This window comes from Etheostoma spectabile, chromosome 16 (genome assembly GCF_008692095.1).
Source record: "Etheostoma spectabile isolate EspeVRDwgs_2016 chromosome 16, UIUC_Espe_1.0, whole genome shotgun sequence".
Taxonomy (NCBI): Eukaryota; Metazoa; Chordata; class Actinopteri; order Perciformes; family Percidae; genus Etheostoma; species Etheostoma spectabile.
The window spans coordinates 27,161,927-27,183,014 of NC_045748.1; the positions used below are offsets into that span (position 1 = coordinate 27,161,927).

General features: G+C 39.5%; 1 protein-coding gene across 6 annotated transcripts in view; it reads right to left on the minus strand.

Moving 5' to 3' along the window:
• Positions 1-21,088, minus strand: part of LOC116704612 (RNA binding protein fox-1 homolog 3-like) — a 751,296-nt gene that overhangs the window by 377,932 nt on the left and 352,276 nt on the right. For all 6 annotated transcript variants that reach the window (XM_032540217.1, XM_032540219.1, XM_032540215.1 and 3 more), the window contains exon 4: positions 20,179-20,241. In XM_032540217.1, coding sequence (XP_032396108.1) covers positions 20,179-20,200 — 22 coding nt within the window. In that variant the 5' untranslated portion in view covers positions 20,201-20,241. The remainder of the gene's footprint in view (positions 1-20,178; positions 20,242-21,088) is intronic.

Genomic DNA, 21,088 nt, shown 5'->3' on the forward strand with positions numbered 1-21,088 from the left:
TCTTAATTATAACAACTTGACATTAATCAAAGTGACATTACCAGAAGTTGTCTTGGTTGGTAATGTTAAAAAGTTGACATTGAATTTGTTTGGGATGTCTTTGTAATGACAACTTGACGTTAAACAGGATGACATTACCAGAAGATGTATTTGTCATGACAACTTGACATTAAATTTTGGTACCACTTTACTTGACTTAATCCTTCACAATCCTGTAAATTGATGGTTTTGAACGTCAGTCCCTTTTAGCTTCTAATGTCCTTTTTTTCTGTGACGGTCCTGCCCCAGGATCAGCCATAACTACAACATATAACTTCTAAAATAAACTAAAATTAGGCCTTTATAAAGAAACCTTTTACCTGATACCTTTTACCTGGCTGGATACTCACTAACACAGACTTTTTCACGCCCAGGTCACTTCCGCATTGACTACTGCAACACCCTCCTCACTGGCACTACAAAGAAAACATCTCCATCACCTCCAATCCATCCAGAACTCTGCAGCCCGGGTCATCACACGCACAAGATCAACAGGCCACATCACAACCCCCCTCACTTAGCTCCACTTTACAGATACCGTCTGCTAACCTTCAAAGCCCTCCAAAACCTTTGCCCGCCCATAACTCTCAGACCTGCTTTTCCGTACACTCCTCCCCCAACACTTTGTTCCTCCACAGTTGCATTTTTAACAGTCCCATCAATCAAACTCAGCATATTTGGTGCCAGAGCCTTCAGCTGCTCTGCCCCACGTCTTTGGAACGCTCTCCCACCATACACCCGTCAACTGGACTCTCTTCATCAATTCAAATCACAACTTAAAACATATCTGTTTAGATTGGCATACCCAACATAGCTTTACATGGTTAAATCCCCATTGATTTTCTGACTTAGTTGTTTTAACCAGTTGAATATCTTTATTTTACTTACTAGATAGATAGAGAGATATTGATTGATCCCCAAAAAATGGGAAATTATAGTGTTATAGCGAAAAATTCAGTCACACAGTATAGAATATAAATATAAATGAAATAATAGGATACAATATACCTGAAATAATAATAGGATAAAAAATGAGAACAAATATTTAAAATATATACAAGTTGGGAATACAAATGTGCAACTGCTTAACTGCACACTAGGTAACTAGGACTACAGTTGAAAATTAGCTGGCTAACACTGGCACATTTACAAAAATGTTGATTAATGTGCATTGTCCTAATCAACTAAATAAATCTACTACTTCTAATACTGCTACTAGTAATGATAAATATGTAGATACACCTATTGTGCAAGTTACACTTAGTGCAGTATTATGATGTCACAGTCTTATGTAAATGTAAATGTAAATGTATTTTATTTATATAGCACTATACAACAACCGATAAGTGAATCAAAGTGCTTCACAACATATAAAACCACAGATTTAAAACAACAATACATCACTAACAAAAATTACAATAATGAATGAGAAAAGTAAGAAAAGATAAAAATTAAAAACAATACAATCAATACAAATGTGCCATCACATTACTTACTTATTTAGCACCAAGTGATGAGGAGCTTTATACAACTAGATTTTATTATGGATTATTTTGTTGTGCTTCTATTATTGTTTTGATTAATGTGTGTACGGTGTCCTGGAGTTCTGAAAGGCGCCAACAAATAAAATGTATTATTATTATTATATTATTATTAAGTATTATTATTACAATCATTAGATGCAAAATTAAACAGTTTGAGAAACATTAAAAGGTTCCTCATAGTCACTTTAATTAGTTCCGTTTTACATTAGCTACATGATTACAATTGTGGCCATAATGCTAAATATGTTTAATAAAACAGTCACATAATGACACATAACATATAAAGAAAAAAGAGCAGATGTTACACATTATGGTGTGTATTAACAGTATGTTGTGTAGGATGTGTGTGTGTGTGTGTGTGTGTGTGTGTGTGTGTGTGTGTGTGTGTGCGCGCGTGCCATATGGGGGAAAGGCTTACAAGATAAAGAAAGACAGAGACGGGAAAGAGAAAATGGGAGAAATATTAAAATTTGTATATATATGTTTATATAAATATAAAAACTACAGTAGTACAAGTAAGAATAAGTTTGCTTATGCGGTTTGAATAAAAGATATGTAGTAATTTAGAAACAGAGCAAGAGCAAGAGGAGGATTTCTCAAGAGAAGAAGACTTCAATCCAATCATTGATCCAGACACTGATCCAGAGAGTTCTACAGATGAAGAAGAGGACCAGAGAGAGTGCTGTGCAGATACAACGGGCATTGAAAGCACAGTCAAATGCAGCATGAACTAAAGTGTTACCTTCTCAATTAACTAACTAGAAATCTCCACTGTTAAAACTTAACTGTACACAGCAGTGGCAGGATTTTATTTCATAGTGCACACAAGGTCTACCGCTCACAGCCAGCCAGAAGCAAGACACACACACACACACACACACACCATCATCGGATGGGTCAGGTAAAAATGAACATGATCTGAATAAAATCAGTGGGTGAAATAATCTCGACATAGCAGAGAGTCGAGGAGCTGTCCACTGCTGCTGTGTCTCTATTAGGAGACACGCTATGCACACTTACGCATTAAGGTCTGTGTTTAAAAGCTGCAACAGCACTGACACACTGGGATACAAGAAAATATATGTCACGTTTAAATGCCTTCCTAAAGTTTGGAGAAATGCCACGGGACCTTTCATTTCTTTTCCCCTCTACCATTGTTCTACCAACTGTGTTCTTAGGGCAAAAGGAACATTTATGCTTTATGACATGGATAATTGCAATTATGTACTGTATCTATAGAAAAAAATAGCTAAAAATACAAAATTATTGCCCTTCATGCAATTATTGCAATTATCACTGTTTCAGCACCATGGATAGCTCCACTGTATATATTAGGCATACTCAAACGGACACGGTATTACAACATTAAACAGCCTCTACTGTACTAAAACAATAAAAAAACAACACTAATTATATGATTATCACAATAGCAGCTCCCCTATGTCTTCTTCTTTTACAAATTGATCAACTGGCCTCCAGATTTTCTAATACACTCCCAATTTGCCTCTCAATATACAGTTTTTATATGTCAGTCTCTCTATGGACATACATTGCGCCATATTCTTGTGCCTCCATGTTCTTCCAAATGAGAGCTATAGTCCTTTTGGGTGTAGTATAGCAAAATGATATTTAAAATCATTTATATTCTTGGGGTTTTAGATTCCAATTTGCTAGATACAGGTGAAGTTAAATCATCTTAGGATCAAGTGGAATGTTCACAGAAAAGATGAATATAGTTTTATTTATCACATCCCTCCAGAATGTTTTAATTTTGTCACACTCCCAGACACATAATGCATAGTGCATAGTGCATAAATGTTCTTTTAGCCTAACTGCATTTAAAACAAAGGTCAGGTATATTACTGTTGTATTTTTTCAATTTAACAGGTGTTGTATATTTCTGCAACAACCAATTATATTTGAAAAGCTTAAGCTGGCTGTTTTTTTCTGAGCTGTGTCACAAGTTTTCTTCCATTTTTTTTCTGAAATGTCCTCTTGTAAATCCACCCTCCATGTCTCTGTCAATGTATTTCTTTAGAGCAATGCAAGATGTTATACATTGATGAACTCAAACCTATCTCATTGCAATTGTTTGTTATAATTTTTTCTAATAATGAGAGCAACATTGCCAATTTAATGGCTTCTGAATAGAAATGAAAGACGCTTTCAGTGCTCTTGATGTTTCTAAGCTTTACAGTAAAGGAGAATTTAATGGAACAAGTTTAAAATATGTAAGGAAAAGTCAGAGGCAGGACAACTTATTTTGCTTTTTTCTTATTTTCTTTCCTTTCTGTTCTTTCCGTTTTATACTTTTAGTATCTTCACTAAGTTAAACAGGACTGCACTGCTCAGTACTAAACCGAGCAGCTTATTTAGGTGAATTATTTTGCGGTGTGTATTACAATTTTATAAAACAGCAAGAGAAGCTGACTTGGCCACTCCGTGGGGACTGCAGCTAATCAGCCCTGATGCTAATGCGGGCTAATAAGTTAGCATAACAAGCGGGAAAAAGAATAGCACAGACTGAATTAGCATACGGAGAGCTAATTAGCAAGCTGCTGATTAAAGGAGAGACTAAAGCAGGACTGACAGCTATATGAGGAATTCTTGTTTAGCAGACTAGATCAACACTGGGACAATGCTAGGACATACATCAGACATCTGTCAAGTTAGTTCACCACTTCTGATGTTACACACAGAATAACTCCACAAAGTGTGTGTGTGTGTGTTGTGGGATAAAAAAAGAATGCATAAATGTGTACTGTATGTATACTCACCACAAAAGATAAATATAGCCGCAATATGCATTCTGTCCATTCCAGATGAGTTTTGCTAAAGCAGGGCTGCCAACTTTTCCCAAAACCTTGGAGTGAGATTTGGGGGGGCCAACCCATATTTTGCCGCGTACAAAGCAATTTCTTTGGGTCTTTATCCTTCAGGTTTAAATTGGGATTTGTTATATGTGGGGGGGATGGGGGTATGCCCCCCCAGAATTTTTTTTAAAAATAAACCATTAAATGGCACTTTCTGGAGAGTTTTTTGCAAGAAAATGCAGAAATCAAGTCTTACATGAGATGTGCAAAACTGTAGGTTAAGAACCTTTGTGTTGTTGTAGTATCAACAGACGGCATTTAGCATTTACATTATTACAATATTAACTTCTTATGATATAAGACCTGACCCAGACATGTGCCAAAACATATGAACCACATGAGAGGACAGTAGCATATGTCAGAACAGCTGAGAAGATTTGGGTCTGTGGGAACAGGTCCAGGGTTTCTGGTGTAGGGAACGGGACCCAAAGTTAAATTAATGTTGAGGGATCAACTAAGACCACTGAAATTCTAAAGAATAAGAACCATTGAGTTACATAGATTCTTATCCTTTAACCTTTGTGCCAAGCTCATTATGTTTGGCCCTTATGCTCTGTGCCCCACTTACTTTTTTACTTTTTGGGAAATAAGACTATTTGTTCATTTTATAAAACATAAAATTAATTATTTACAGTTACATTTAGAGATGCACGAGGTTAGAGAGCACATAGTTGCCCAACGTTGCAGTATATATAGTATATATAGTATAGTATATACTGTATAGTATAGTATAGCTCAGATGTGTTTACATCAGATTTTTGCTCATATTACAACTTTGTGCACATTCAAATATAACTCCTCCATCTCTGTTGTCCGACATTTGGAGAGTTGTAATCTAGTCTGCTGTGCATGTTATTGCTCCGCTGATATGGTAGATCTCATTCAGACCGTCGCACAGACCAGAGGCCCATTTGGGTCTCTGGTCTCTGACAAAGTTAGAGGAGGCTGTACGCTCTCTTCATCGGAGGTCTGCACGGATGCACGCCTCACTGCCCCCAGCAGAGCGAGTCCACCGCCGCGCTGCTCACCTCTATTTTACAGAGAGAGTGGTCACGAAGCGACGGTCGGGTCTGTGATACTGAGCTCATACCTGGAGCCGGGGAAATGCACCTGGGATGGATCGTAAAAAAAATGTTCTCAGTTTGCGACCATTCGAAACTTCCACAGACAGGGAGCGCTCTTGAACCCTCACAGTCTCTGAAAACAACAACTAGTCAATCACGAGTGGCCGTGGCACAACGGTAGATCTATAGATAAACTCATCTTTCAGAAATTGACCGCCGGTTGACACTTCAGCGTGAGAAATCGGGAGTGTGGCGTGTGCGCGTGTGAACCGGTCAAATGCGTGTGTCTCACGGCCATGGTGAGAGTTGGCAGCCCTGCTAAGCCCCATATTTACTAGCTATTCAAAACAATAATTGTGGCTTGTTTCCCCTATGATTTACAATGGATTAGGAAGGGATCTCAACAGCTTTTGTGAACGAAGGAATGATTACAGATATCAAAAACCCTTAGTATGTTAGAACCTATCATTTAACCTTACCTGCATGTCTTTGGACTGCAGAAAATACTGGCACATAAATGCATGTCTTACTTGTCTTACTGTTTCAGGATTCTGAAGTGTTTGCTATGAGGCAACACTGCTAACTGGACCACTTTAGCAAAAATAAAATAAAAGCTACAATAACTACATTTTTGCAGCAGAAAAGAGTTGTGCACATGACACTGAAAAAAATACCATGTCAAAATGATACTGAGAGATACTACCTAAATATAAGGTGAACCTTGTAGCAAACAATTTGGTGTATACACATTGAGCAGACACAGAGCAACATTACTATTAGTTTGGAGTGGAGTTTATGTCCACCGGATTCATATAAGTACAACATTCCCTCTCCTTTTACTTTTTTGTTTTTGTCTTCTTCAACTGAGAAAAATATCTGGCTCTTTAGCTGCTAAATGCTCCACTATGTTCAGTTAGCTGATTGGTGCTGAGCAGGTAATGTACAGTGGATTTATAGAGGTTTTTCATTAAAAACAGCTGCCTGCTGCTGAAAGCATTGCTGTGAGAATGGTGAGAGTGAACCAAAACGGGTACGTTGTTGGCTGGAAATCAGAATCATTAAGCGGATAGAGGCTAAAAAGCTCTAGAATAGATATGAACTAGATACTTGGTATAGTTCTCTGTCGATTTATCACTGCAAGTGAACTTTTCATGATACACATTTCATCCATTATCCAGCACGGGTTGAACGGCGGGTCAGCAGAGTTACACACGCACTGTGTATGAAATGTCTGTATTGTCACTGCACTGCATTTTTATGAACTATGATATTCTGGCCATGGGTCACATCTCTGGCCCAGGTCCAGCAGGCTCCGTCTCACACGCTGTTACTCTACAAACTGTAGTTAGTTGCATTCAATAACTTCTTCTGGGTTTTTCGCCGTGGCGGCCGCAATAGCAGAGTTACCCGCGGAAATACTGGTACAAATACAGGTTTGCCTCTCATGCTTAACAATATACAGCTGTGTTAATATCAATTAAACTGTGGACAAATGTCACAAGTGTGGACCGGCACTGCTGTGTGGCGGGGCTACGCCGAGAGAGAGTAGAGGAGAGATCCGAACACAGGCACAGCTTTACAGAAGAAATGGGACATGTAACGCAAAATTAAACCATATCCATATAAACAACATTGCAGCGGATGCAAGGACATTAGGTGCACCGATGCGACATAGAGGAAAAATATTACTCGCGCCGCGTGAGCTAACAGACACTAAATAGCACAGACTAGCACTGGTCACTGCTGTTGTCTGACAAACAACACAGGCGGGACAAAATGTTGCGTTTACTGGTCAAATTGTAAACCATGAGACCAACGTATAACCGACTGCACTTGTTGAATTTTCCTCCCGTTACCCTGTCCTCTTTGACTGTCTACATCTAGAAACTAAGCTACGCGGTGCAGGAAACAACTCTGACTGGCACATGATCAGACACTGGTTTACGGAGCGGTAGATTGCCTTTGCAAAAAAAAACAGAGCGTTCTATACAATGACGCATATATAAAAAAGAAAAAGAAAAAGAAAAATTGCTCGATCACATAAATTTGATCGTGAGAAGTCAAAATCGTGACCGTGATAAAATTTTGATTAATTGTGCAGCCCTAACTCAAACTATTACTTATGCAGCCTGCATTTCATTACGTTGATTAGTAGATTTTTGCAACCACATACTGTATATGATTGGAAATAGCTAAATGACATCTCTAACTTAAAACTACTCTACTAGTGAAGTAGACAGGGCATAGCTTGTGGCCCAATGTGTATGAACATGCCACAACCTGAGCACTGTGTGACAGTGACACACACACACACACACACACACACACACTGAATGAGATTATGCTTTTATATCCAAAAGTAAGCTGTTATAGAATGCAATGAGACTGATATAACTTCAAACAAAAGTATGTCTGTGAAAAACATGAGGTAAATCTGTAGCTGTCAAGGAGGGAAACACTACTATCTGAGATGCCCTTTTACTCTCAGTACCCATTTATCAACATCACTGACATGGTGGAACAAGAAAGATTTTCAAATGTAATCTACCTCCAAGCGTGTTTCATTTTTAGCAGTGCATACAAAGCACCCGCATACAGCAGCATATGAGCAGGGAAGCAAGCAAACACACACACACACACACACACACACACACACACACAGAATGAAGATCATATATTTTTCAGAACATATAGCACGTTCAGGCCAAGATGAGACTTTTTAATGAAAATTGCATTTAAAGGGACTGTGTACTTATGAATCAATGAGTCTTGAAGGACACACGGCACAAGACGTCCTCTACAAGGTGCATCTAGACTAACAATATGACCAGAGATCCTTTTATGTCAACAGCTTCAAATGATTTACTAAGTGAAGTCTGAGGTTCGACCTTGGACTTCAAGTTTTTTGACTTAAAAGCCTCTTGTTTTCATATGTCATATATTAATATCTTATTTGAGTGTTTATTTATGCATTTCCTATATTTTCACCCATGACCGTTTATAGTTGTTTTGATTGCTTAAGTACTATTTTGAAAAAACACTACACACAATTATCAGAACTCCTCAGACCCTTTGCAAAATTAAACACTCTTGCAAAAACTATACACTAATTAAAAAAACAACATTTTGTTACCATAAGAAATGTGTGTGTTTCATTTATTTTTTATATGAACAGTTTTTAATGAACTGTTTGAACCAATTGCATGCTGCTGTTGCTAACCTAAAACACTAAGCAATTCTACTTCTAAGTGATTAGAGTACTGTAAATGTAGTACACGGAGAAAGAGTAAATATACAATAATGTAAGTTCACCAAACACTACACAAGACCAATGCTGCAGACTGAGGAAAATATAATGTATTTCCTTTCATATAGCCAAATCAGTCAAGATGTCAACATGGGGAATCCCAACAATACATGGCCCAGTTTTCATGCTACTACAGTAGTGTGCATAACAGCGTAAGCCCAGCAAACAACAGACAAACATTAAATACTGTCACCAGTACAGTACAGGTTACAATTACAGTAAAACAAATAAATACAACAACAAACAAATAGAAAGATCAGAAAACAGTACAGAAAATACTAGACTTACCTGCTGCATTTTCATAGTACTTAAACCTGAATGGAGTGTCTACAATTAAGCAATCATGTGTTTGTGCACCTGATGGCTGTGTTTCACAGATTGGCTAAAGGTGTGGTAATTTGACAGTCAGTGCTTTGGAATTACAAGGCAGTGACACCATGGTATACTTCTGTGTCTACACGTGTTTAGAGGCCGACATTGTGCTTAACAATGGTGCACTGGGCCAAGGTTTTGCTTCTTAAGTGTAAGGTTTTGATAATTGTGTAATACTTTTGACTACAGTATTCAAGTACTGTATAAATCTGATAATTTCTTAGGTATACTAGCTTTTTATGTCCTTTTCATTTAAAACAGTGTGATTCCTTGCGAACCAGCCTGTACTTAAAAATAACTTGCCTGTATGTTTTACTGCATTTAAATGAAACAAGGACTGGAGAAGTTACCACAGACAGGATCTGTACTGATCTTTCCTTGTCAAATTGTCTAAGTTGCAATCTTGCTTTCTTGTCTTGTGTTATTGCTTTGAAAGGTGCTGTGCTCAAAATATAGAGAAAAAAGTGGCCTGGGATTGCTTTCACGTCTCTCACTGACCGCTCTCCAACTTGTGAAATACCGGCGCTTTCGTCACGGCCCTCATATGCACTAACATGCACACGCAGGCGTCTTTTTTTTTAAAGATTAATTTGTTGGGCAGTTTAGGCCTTTATTTTCATAGGAGAGATGAAGAAATGAAAGGAGAAAGAGGCATGACATGCAGGAAAGTGCCACAGGACGGAGTCAAACCTGCGGCCGCTGCTCCAAGGAGTAGACCACTACATATGGGTGCATGCCCTACCAGGTGAGCTACCCAGGCCCCAATGGTTTGTTGACTTGGTTTGTGTTGACACGCACATATTGTGGATCTATGCCTGAGCAGTTTATGCCTCTTGTGATGATCACAAACAAGAGACTCCAAGCTGGAATGATGGTATTGTGATTTTGTAGCCCTTTTTTGATATGTTCACAACTGTAAAAACACACATAAAGCAGAGCTTAGTGTTCCCTGCACTCTAGTCTGAGTTGTTCAAACACTGTTGACTGTATTGGGCAATAGACTTTCCATTAAATCCTTTTGCATAACCAAGAAGGTGTTGCATGGAAGACTAGACGGATGAACAAATTTTCAATATGACCTTTTCCGAAGGCCAGTATTCCAATAAATACTAATTTCCTGTTGATTTAATTTACGCCTGGAGGACTTTGTCTTCATTTATTATTGAGTAAAAACAGGAGAAACTCTATGGTCTGCCATTATAATGGATTTATTAAGGGTGGGGGAGGGGTTGGGTGGAAGGTGGGCTGGCTATTATTTATTAAGCAGTCGTTTAATTGTGCTGAAACCACCCGCTGACGTGTGCAACAGTAAAGGAGAGGGGTATAGTGGCAGATTCTACCTATAGACTTACACAGATAGAGACAGACTAGCTCAGTGGAGAGCATATAAAGGATGCTATGACAAACCTCTGTGTAAAGAGAAATGTAGTTGAAGCCAGTAAAAGGCTTTTAGAGAATACAAACCTGTTTAAGTGAATAAAAAGGATGGTTGCCTGTCGTATTGTTTACTACATACCCAGCAATTTAAAATATTAGTATTCAACTAAAATATAATTATTTTAAATGTTATATAATTCAGTGTAAATGTTGTATGATTCACAATGATTTTTAACCTCTCACTAAAAATCCATTGTAGCAGAGAAAATAGCAACCCTATAGCAAAACTAGACAAGGCGTAATAAGGCGAGTTATCGAATTGACTCCTGGATTACACTGAACTTCACCAATCATCAAATCATCTGACCGCTTTCCACTACAGAGTAACTGCTGATTCTTAAGTTAAACCATGGCTCTCCAAACCAACTTGGCTTCCATGTTTCATGTTGCATTTGCTTTTAAAACAGTCCTCCCTGTTTGTTAATTTGACCCTTGTATGGAAGCCAAAGCAATTTGCTGCTTTGGCTGCCCCATTACTCATTAGGAGTGTAAATGACTGGGGCCCTATAAGGAGGGGTCCCTGTGTTGCATTGCTTGCAATTTAATGTTAAAACAAGCCAACTGACCTGTAGCTCCCTTCAGGGAAAGACTAATACAAACATTTGCTTTGTTGGGGGAATCAAATGATGACCTTTCCACAAGCCCGACCCTCCCAATTCAGTCACCAGCTCTGCGGTTATGTTGCTGGTCTAAAGGCACTGATAAAGACAATTGATAAAACATTTGATACCATATTGTTGTTATTGTCATAAGTATTTCTGAATTTAAAAAAGTAAACAGAATTTATATTGGGTTGTATGCCTATATGTATGATGGATATTCTCCTTTAAATCCAGGGATTTCTAATTTTGTTGAAACATTATCTTTGCGTACTTGCACTTGTACTTGTACTTTAGCTAGGGGCGGCTGTGGCTCAGTGGTAGAGCGGTTGCCTGCCAATCGGAAGGTTGGTGGTTCAATCCCTGGCCCTGCAGTCACACGTCGAAGTGTCCTTAGGCAAGACACTGAACCCTGAGCTACCCCCGGTGCATCGGAGTGTGAATGTGTGTGAGTGTTTATCTGATGAGCAGGTGGCACCTTGTACGGCAGCCTCAGACATGGTGTATGAATGGTGAACGTATGATGTAAAAAGCGCTTTGAGTAGTCTTTAAGACTAGAAAAGCGCTATATAAATACAGCACATTTACATTTAGATACACAGAGATATAAAAAAAAAAAACTGACATGACACATTACTTATGTTGAACACCACAAAGTTGGTAGCTATATATATATATATATACTGTACGCATTAAGCTTTACACAATTTTCGTTTCTGTGTTGCTGTTTTTGAGTGAATCAGCTGAATGTTTGCAGGTTTCTAAACACATCATATCTATCCTTATGTTACAGATTTAAAAACAGAACATCTGTTAGTTTTTCATCCAAAACATTAAAATGCACATGCACGTTATCTGTTGAATGCTTGCAAGTTTCTGTGCATAACGGTTTGACATCATAATTAAACTAAATAACTGCCAGTGGAAATTTGTATTTACAGTGGTAAGAGAGCCGATCACGCTGGTACAGAGCACCTCTACACACAAGCACATGCATACACACTTGCTTTGTGCACACACACACACATACTGCAGCAGGGTAGTTGAGGCAACAGTTTAAGTGATGAAGCAGCTGAACTACGTCGGCGTCGATAAGGATCCGTCCTGACATTTATTAAAGCACTCTTCCTCTCATGCTGCAACATTGGGACTTCCTCATGGACCCAGTGGACGAGGTATAATTAAAAAGGTAATGGTGCTGGCAGTGGGCTGGCTGGCATGGCTTGAGGGCTGCCCACCGCTATCACGGCAGCCAGAAATAAGAGGAGATCCATTTCAGCCCATCCTCTCACAGTCGCTCGCTACGGGCTAAAAGCATACGATGCCTACAACCACTCACACCGTCCGAGTGGACCAGAGCTAAGCAGAAAAGGTGGAAGTCAGAGATAGGGTCTTATCTCACAGTTTAAAATTTAATTGTTGTCTTCCTTCCAGTAAGTTTTTCCTCTACCTTCACTTCAATCTTTAATGAAGATTAAGTGAATCCCAACAAAGGCTTATCCCCACGTCTGGGGAGGCGCGGAAAGGCCTAATCATGGTGGCCTTCTCTCTCTCTCACACACACACACACACACACACACACACACACACACACACACACACACACACACACACACACAGAGCACGGGCCTGCAGGTGAGGATGCTAATACACAAGACAACTTGCAACAAGAAATGAAAGCACACACACTCATACACACATGCAGGGGTGGCAGCGAGGCACAACTATGCTGCAGCACCTACAAGCTACATTCGTTTACTGCCTGCTACAATCCACCTAACTGCAATATCATTATGCAGCTAAACAGAACAGTTCGCAGCTTAAACCTTTTCCAATTCAGAAGTTTGGTTTTCTGTCACACTGATTATTTATTTTACTTGTGAAGAGCTCACAAGTAAAATAAATTATTATTGTGTTTCATTGAATTTTATAGTATTTCAAAACACAGTGATAAAACAACATTGAAGAAAGTGATTAAAAATATTGGAAAATGTGACAAAAACATTAACAATAAATAACAATAAAAAATGTGAAAAGCACAAAAAACAAAACACTAAAGCTTATACACTTGTTCACTGCTGGAAAAGAGGGGAACAACTCAGGGAAACTGCATTGTTGGCGTGTTGCTGCAAGTAGAAAGAAGTTCACCAATAATCCACTCAGATGGCAGCGGCAAATAGTAAACAGTTAAAGCGGCAGCTGCCCTCTCCTTCATTCTGCTGCCACTGATTATAGCCCTGCTGTTATGTTTACATTAAAAACAAAGAAGGCAGCAATGCAATCTGAAAGCACTTTCTGATTGCTACAGGGAGATGCAGCAGATGAAATGACATGTTAAGACCATTTAACCTACCTATGTTACTGTATAAAACTGACCCGCACACAAAAGACACAAATGCAGGTTGACATGCTGCCATAATTTGAAAAGAACCAGAAAAAAAGTACAGAACCAAACAAACACTGAGTGAAGCAGCTCATCCCAAATCAAGAGCTAATAGAGGATGTCCTGTTAATACAGCCCCTGTTAGATCTCAGCCAATCAGAGAAGACCCGAATGATATCCTGGATTCAATCTTAATGCCATGACACAACCAAGCCTCCAATAAATCTCCAAGGAACACTCCATTTATCAGATAGAAGATGTTATTTTCATTAAAGTCATATTATTGCATACATTCACTCTCCCTCACACACACACACACACACACACACACACACTCAATAGAGAGCAATGGTTTCCATATTAAAGTGGAAGCGAAGGTTGCATGTAGCTTATTGGTATGAGAGATGTAGCAAAAAGCAATATTGGCACTTAAATGACATGCAGGGCAAATTCGGTGTGTGTGTGTGTGTGTGTGTGTGTGTGTGTGTGTGTGTGTGTGTGTGTGTGTGTGTGTGTGTGTGTGTGTGTGTGAGACAAAGGGTTTATACCTTCTTCTCTTTTTCTGTGATATCAGTTGTGGAATAATACCATAGGCAAAATTGCTTCTATAGATGAAATTCAACAAATCTGAGTCAATTCACTAATAACTGGCAACTCTGCATCTGCAGCCAAATCCCATACAGGTCTTCATATGTAAAGTGCTTTCCACTGAGCAGAAATTATTCCCGTCTGCCCTCCTCACACATACACACCCACACACATCAGCACACACACGCACATAATATGCGCACAGCCACATACACATATCTAGATGGCCAAGAGGGATGAGGGAGTGTGAGAGAGACACAGGGAAAAGCTGACTTAAACATTTTTCTCCATTTCACAAAAGTAGCCGTACTGTTGTCAACATGATGAATGAGAGAATAAAAAGAGAGAGAGACATAAAAGAAGGAGAGAGAGGGAGGTTGGGGAGGAACAAGTTTTAGTAGAAGGGGGGAAAGTGGAAGTGTCCGACCTGAAGATGTGACAGCAGCTGTTGAACATTTTCATTATAATAGTCTTTTAAGTAATTGCAAATGTTAATATTTTTACTACTTTGATGGCATCTAAATTATAATGCACTGTGTGTGTATGTGTGTGTCATATAATGACAAAAAAAAAAAACATGCCCTTTCACTCATTTAATGATTAGATGGTCAGCACATTTGTAGGTGTGTGCATATTGTATGCATAAAAGGCACACACACACGCAGACACACACAGACACGCACACACATATATATATATATATATTTATATATATATATATATATTTATGACCCCATCCTGCTGCTGGTCATTAAACAGGTGTAAACTGACTCTTACAAGCAGCCTCAGCATGTTACTGGACTGAAAAGCTGCATGTTCAGCATACAGGTTAGAGTGAGTTTGAGTGCGTGTCAGTGCATAATGAACTAAAAACCACATGCTACCAAATTACTGATGACTTGATTTTATGTATTGAGGTGTTTATTTATTGAAGTCTCATATTTGGGGGGAAAACAGCTTAATTGTGTATTAAAATATCAAATCACACAAACACAAACACACACATCTACTGATGAATTCAAGCTGTGAGAAGTAGGGGGAAAAAAAGGAAAATTATGCAACTCTGAGAATTTAATGTGTGAAAAGACATGGCTTTCTTTCAGATCACCGATCAACGAAGAATGGCTGGATGCAAAAATCACTCACAGCCAAAACATCAAGCTGCAAATATCCGGACCGCAAGGCAGTCTGCAGTCATTTCACTCACCAATACCAGAAACAAAAACGGATAAACTGCCGTGACATGCTTCATTGTTTTTTAACAATTTAGCAACTTTGATACCCTTCAACATGTAAGAAAGCAGTGCAATGAAAGAGCGAAAAAGACAAAGTCAAGAAAGTTAAATATCTGGTACCACCTGCTGGTCAGAGTCAGAGGAGATGAAGCACCAACACATCTACACACTGCCATCTATTCTTTTTCCTTTAACGCCTGTAAAGTCAAGGGAGACGATTTAGAACTGAACAGAAGCAAACCAGTCACAAAGATATGATATGGATTGTTGAAAATCAGCACTGAGCTTTTCTGACTGTGCTGTTGAAGGTATAGAGGGTTCTCCAGCCTATTATAGCCAGCGAAACAACATGAATATTGAATGTGATATGCCCATCTTCTCTGGATGGCACAGAGGACTCGCTGGTTGATTGTGATCCATGGTAGCTGACAATCGGCCCATTGCAGAGGGCCATAACCTGGTGCTTGTGTGCTGATGACAGTGTGAGGCAGCAGCCTCAAACGGAGCAGTAATTGGACATTACTCCTGCAGAGAGAGGCTAAAAGCATCTCTGCCACTCTTTGTGCTGACATCCCTCTTTTACTCTCATCACACTCTTCTCCATTTCCCTTCACTCTGGCCAGCGCTCCTTTAATTGTAATGGCCTTATTGGGAGTGTTAAAAGGAGCTCAGAGACACTGGACATCACTTTAACAAATACAAAGAGAACCTTGTCATTTACACTCCTGAGCTCTCTGTGCCTCTCTGTGTGTTTGTGTCTTTGCAAAAAAGCCCTATTAATCCACACTGATCACAGTTTGTGTGCCTTTACACACTTTTGTGCCAGTGAGAATATGCACATACATCACATCTGGGACTCTGTGTGCATGTGCGTGTGTGTGTGTGAGAGACGGTTAAATCATCATCATAGAGATATTTCCTCTTTATCCCCAAATGCCAGTGTTTATCTATGTTAATAATGTAAGGGTGGCTTTAACAGCTTGCTTGTTGCTTTGTGCTAGCACCATTAAGGCCAAGCTTTAATTTTTAATGAGGAGGAAACAAACTCTTACAGCTTTACTAACATTAACAAATGACTACAGGGTTGAATTCCACTAATCAACACGGATCAATCAGCCCAGAGCAATCAGTGTCACAGGTACAGTGCAGTTTGGATAAGCTTCTGTGTCTAGAGATCAGCCAATGCTCATGGTGCTGAATGTCTCTATGGCGTAGAAGTGAGATTAAATTGCAGTAGAGGAACATTGAGAGCTTCCATTAACCACTGTGTAGAAGAAGATCCTCAACCTATTTGTATAATTTTGAGAGGACAAACTTCATGAAGCTTTATAGGGTGATAGAGAAATACACATATTTAGGAAACTTACCACAGAGCAGAAGGTTTTAGATAGTAATCATTTGAGTAGGATAAGGAAACAATTACCCTATTAGTCAGTGACCTTAATTACCTTAATTAACCTTTGGTCCCAGAACATTCATGCCAGCCTGGTCTCACAAAAATCCGTGAAATGATCACAAACTGTTAACAGCAAATTTTGTGGTGGTGACACAGAATGTTTGAAAAGTCTGTGTGGCCACCACGGAAAAAAATGCCAAAGTAAACTCAGTGAGGAGATGACGTAGCATTAGGAGCGACTATGATAGCGAGTAGTATGATAGCTCAAAAATCTGCGTAAGGAACCGTAAGCCCATCCACGACCTTTCCCTAATTTAAGGGGCCTTGTTTATTTCACGGAATTCTTCCCTGGGCCCGTCACAGAGTTTTTGGCGATCCGTGTTCATTTCACGGAAGTCTTCCGTAGGCCCGTCACAGAATTTGGTTGCTAGCAGGCTGGGGGCTGACTGTGGATGTGTCCCTGGGCCGGGCTGTAATGATAGATAGATGGCTGGCAGGGGACTGATTGTGGAATGCATGTGTCTGCGGACCGGTCTGTTGTCAGCTCTCATCCCGACTGAAACCTCGCAGCGCCGGGAGACTGAGGCAGACAGACAGGGTTTTGCTATCTAGCTAAATTACCATTAGATTAGTCGTCTATCTATACAGTTAACGTTACTGATGAATTTGTGGGTTAGCTAGCCCAGAGTTGTTAACTGTGGTCAAAACAATCATAGTATAAATAAATGAGCGTGTTGGACGGTGACGTAATCTTCTTTTACCCATCAAGAATTACATTAGCATTAGCTACTTGTCAACCAGCCTCTACACTGTAGGCACCAAAGCACTTTTCCTCTTTGTTCCCCCTACAGCTTGGAAGGGGAATTGTTAGCAATATTTTTATGTCTCATTCCAACGAGTTAATGAACCACTAAAACAATTTTGGAAACATTATTTTAAGGTGCAATAGATTTTTTGTGTTGGATCAATCAACATTGAAATCAATCAATATCACTAAATAAGGTATCTTTTGTATTACTGTGTTGCAAAGTGGGATGTAATCAATGACAAAATTATGCCATGTGGCAGAAAAATTATGAATTTGTGGTTAACACACCTGCCTCATTACATCCCCTGCATCTGGTTGTTGGGTAAAGCTGCTCACTAATGGGGAAACGGCGAATATCGACCCCATATACAGTATATATCAGTATACATCAAACACAATCTTTGCCAGCTCTTGTACCATATCACCAGCACACATCTCATCATGGGGCTTCAAAGGAGCCTCAACTCTCTTCAACAAATGATCCTTGCACAACTTTCCAATTAGCTGCCATGTCAGTGTGATTGGGCTGCAGAGCCTTGATTGGGCCTGGAGGACTGTTGACGAACACTGATAGAGGCTAAACCAGGCCAAGCTTTAATTGATATTTTGAAGAGGGTGGAGGAACTGAGCGTGTGCACTCCATCTTTTAATATGAATTATAAATTCCTGTCACCCCTGTCACTCACTTCCTGTCGCATACGTTGATTAAACTGATTTCTACTATACAATATTACACAAGTGTGCTGTGCGGTATTTGCTCTAAGATGTTCCAATCATACTTTGTTCTAATAAACATGTAATGAATTAATTAATAAAATGAATCCACAATACAACTTCCTTAACCTCATCTATTTTGTCTGAGCAAAATGTTCTGGTAGGCAAAAACTGTGTACTACAAAACTAACTGAACCCAAGCTTAAGCACTCAGCATACAGTACATACGATGGAGTCGTTGATTTCATACAATGGAGTGCTGCAGAGGCTGCACAGGAACTACATGGACTGTGTATGTTTCCACATATCTAAGCAGGTTGTGATTGATCTTTCCTCCTGCTATTAGATTGGTATTGATGTGCCAGTAGGACAGATGGTCACACCTACAGCCAGGGTCACGCTTCAGAACCTCAAATTTAATCGAAATAATAATACATTTTTTATGATCAAGCTGCATGGAGGTTTCGAAGTGAGCGCTGAGTTGCAGGGAGTGTGCAGGGTAACATTAGGACTGAGCGTTTACTGCCAGCATTTACGAGTCCACACTAAAGCACACCATGCACGCAGTGGAAACTGGGAAACATAACGGCAAAAACACTTTGCGTTTAAGATCCAAAAGCTACTGCAAAAGTTCATCCAACACAAGGCTTTGCCTCAGCCAAACAATTAAGATTTTAACGGTAGACACTTGAGTATTTGGTTATCTCTGTCTTTGTATAAACTGCATATCCATTTACAAAATCATTTTCTCATCCTTCCTCCCCTTCAATAAAATAGCCTTTCTTAATCCATCTTTCCTCTAATCTGTAATATAAACAGTGATAAGGAACATGTACAAGCCTGCGTTATGGGAAAAAAGGCCTAGCTGTAAATAATATTTCATAAATGCTAGTGCTGAAAAATAGACCCGAGGGTCTGAACTGTGGATGTTTTCACCACAACAGACATGGCAGGTCTGGCAGGGACTTTTCTTCTTTTTATTTTATCATAATAGAGGAAGGGAGAGAGAGGAAGAGAAGAGGAAACAAGAGGAAGAAGATAGACAGATAGATTGATAGATAGATAGATAGATAGACAGATAGATACATAGATAGATAGATAGATAGATAGATAGATAGATAGATAGATAGATAGATAGATAGATAGAGATAGATAGACAGACAGATAGACTACAGCAGCGTGGCAGAGGCAGGCAGAATTAAAGAGGCTTTTTTGTGGCGTTTAATATCCATTCATTGGCTGGACTGCTGACACAGTGAGAGCACTGCGCTCAGGATTTATAGCCACTTCTAATGGGCATGCCCAGAACCAAAGCACTGCAGTCAGCACATTCTCCCTCTGTGCGCACACAGTCACGAATACAGCCCACTGAACACACGCACTCACCCAACGCACGCACACACACACGCACACACACACACACAACTGTTAAAACACACCATAACATGTAACATTTGCTCTTTTTTCTTTGTTTGTATGTTAAGTGTAATTGTGTGACTGTTTTATTGCACAGTACGGCCGAGTTAGGGAGGAGGGCATACAGACGCGCACGCACGCACGCACGCACGCGCACACACACACACACACACACACACACACACACACACACACACACACACTGTTTCATCAGACAGCGGTCTACCAACAGCCACTTTAACCTGCTTCATTCTTGGGGAACTGTGTTGTAGATGTTTGAGCACATGTACCAGTGAACCTACTTGATGTGGGAATGTACAGATGTGGTCCTGTTGTGTGACTGTATGCAGCAAAGAGAGAGGCGAAAAAACATGAACGCACACACACACACAGACACACTTACCTGCCCAGCTTGGGGTCTCCATGAACAGCCGACTGGTCGGAGATAAGGGACTTTTGTGCTGCCCTGTTAGATGAGCAGAGAACAAAGACAAAAAGGTTAGCAATCAAAGACACACTTTAACATCTAACACAGGTTGTTAAAACAGAGAGAGAGAGAGAGAGAGAGAGAGGAGAGAGAGAGAGAGAGAGACAAGTATGAGATGTGATTGATGTAAAAAAGAAAGTCTGGAATTTTAACCCATTACTGATGTGATTGCCATCACATAGAGAACACAGTTTAATGTGTGAGTGAGTGTAGCTGCATTTTAGGCCTTTATTTGACAGGACAGCTGAATAAATTAAAGGGGAGAGTGAGTGGTAATGACATGCAGCAAAGGGCCACAGGTCAGAGTCAAACCCGGGCCCACTGCATCGAGGAGTAAACTTCAACATATGACAGCCTGCTCTACCAACTGAGCTGTCCTGAGGCGCCTTGCATCAGGACTTTATGCTGTAGTTTTCAATGTCAGCACATACAAATTAAATAGTGTACCTGTATAAAAACAACTGATAGGGAATTAAGTAGATTATAATTGTTTGTGTTGTCACGTATATCACATGACAACACCTGAGAAAGCTATATTCACTGAGAAAGACTCCTTATGCTACTAATTTTTTAATTTAGCATTTGAGTTTTTCTCCGTAAAGTGTGTTTTTTTTTTTAAATTGCATTTGACGGCAATAGATGGTTTACACTGTATGACCAGATGTATTGCACATTCATCACCTTATATCATAGGAGATTTATAAATCCAATTGATTTTCACCACAAGAAGAGACTCGTAAAAGAGCAATCGATTGTGGCTAACAGGCCTCTGTCAGAGAAGAAGCTTAGAGTTTGGAACATTACAGCATTTCAAAGTATATTCAAA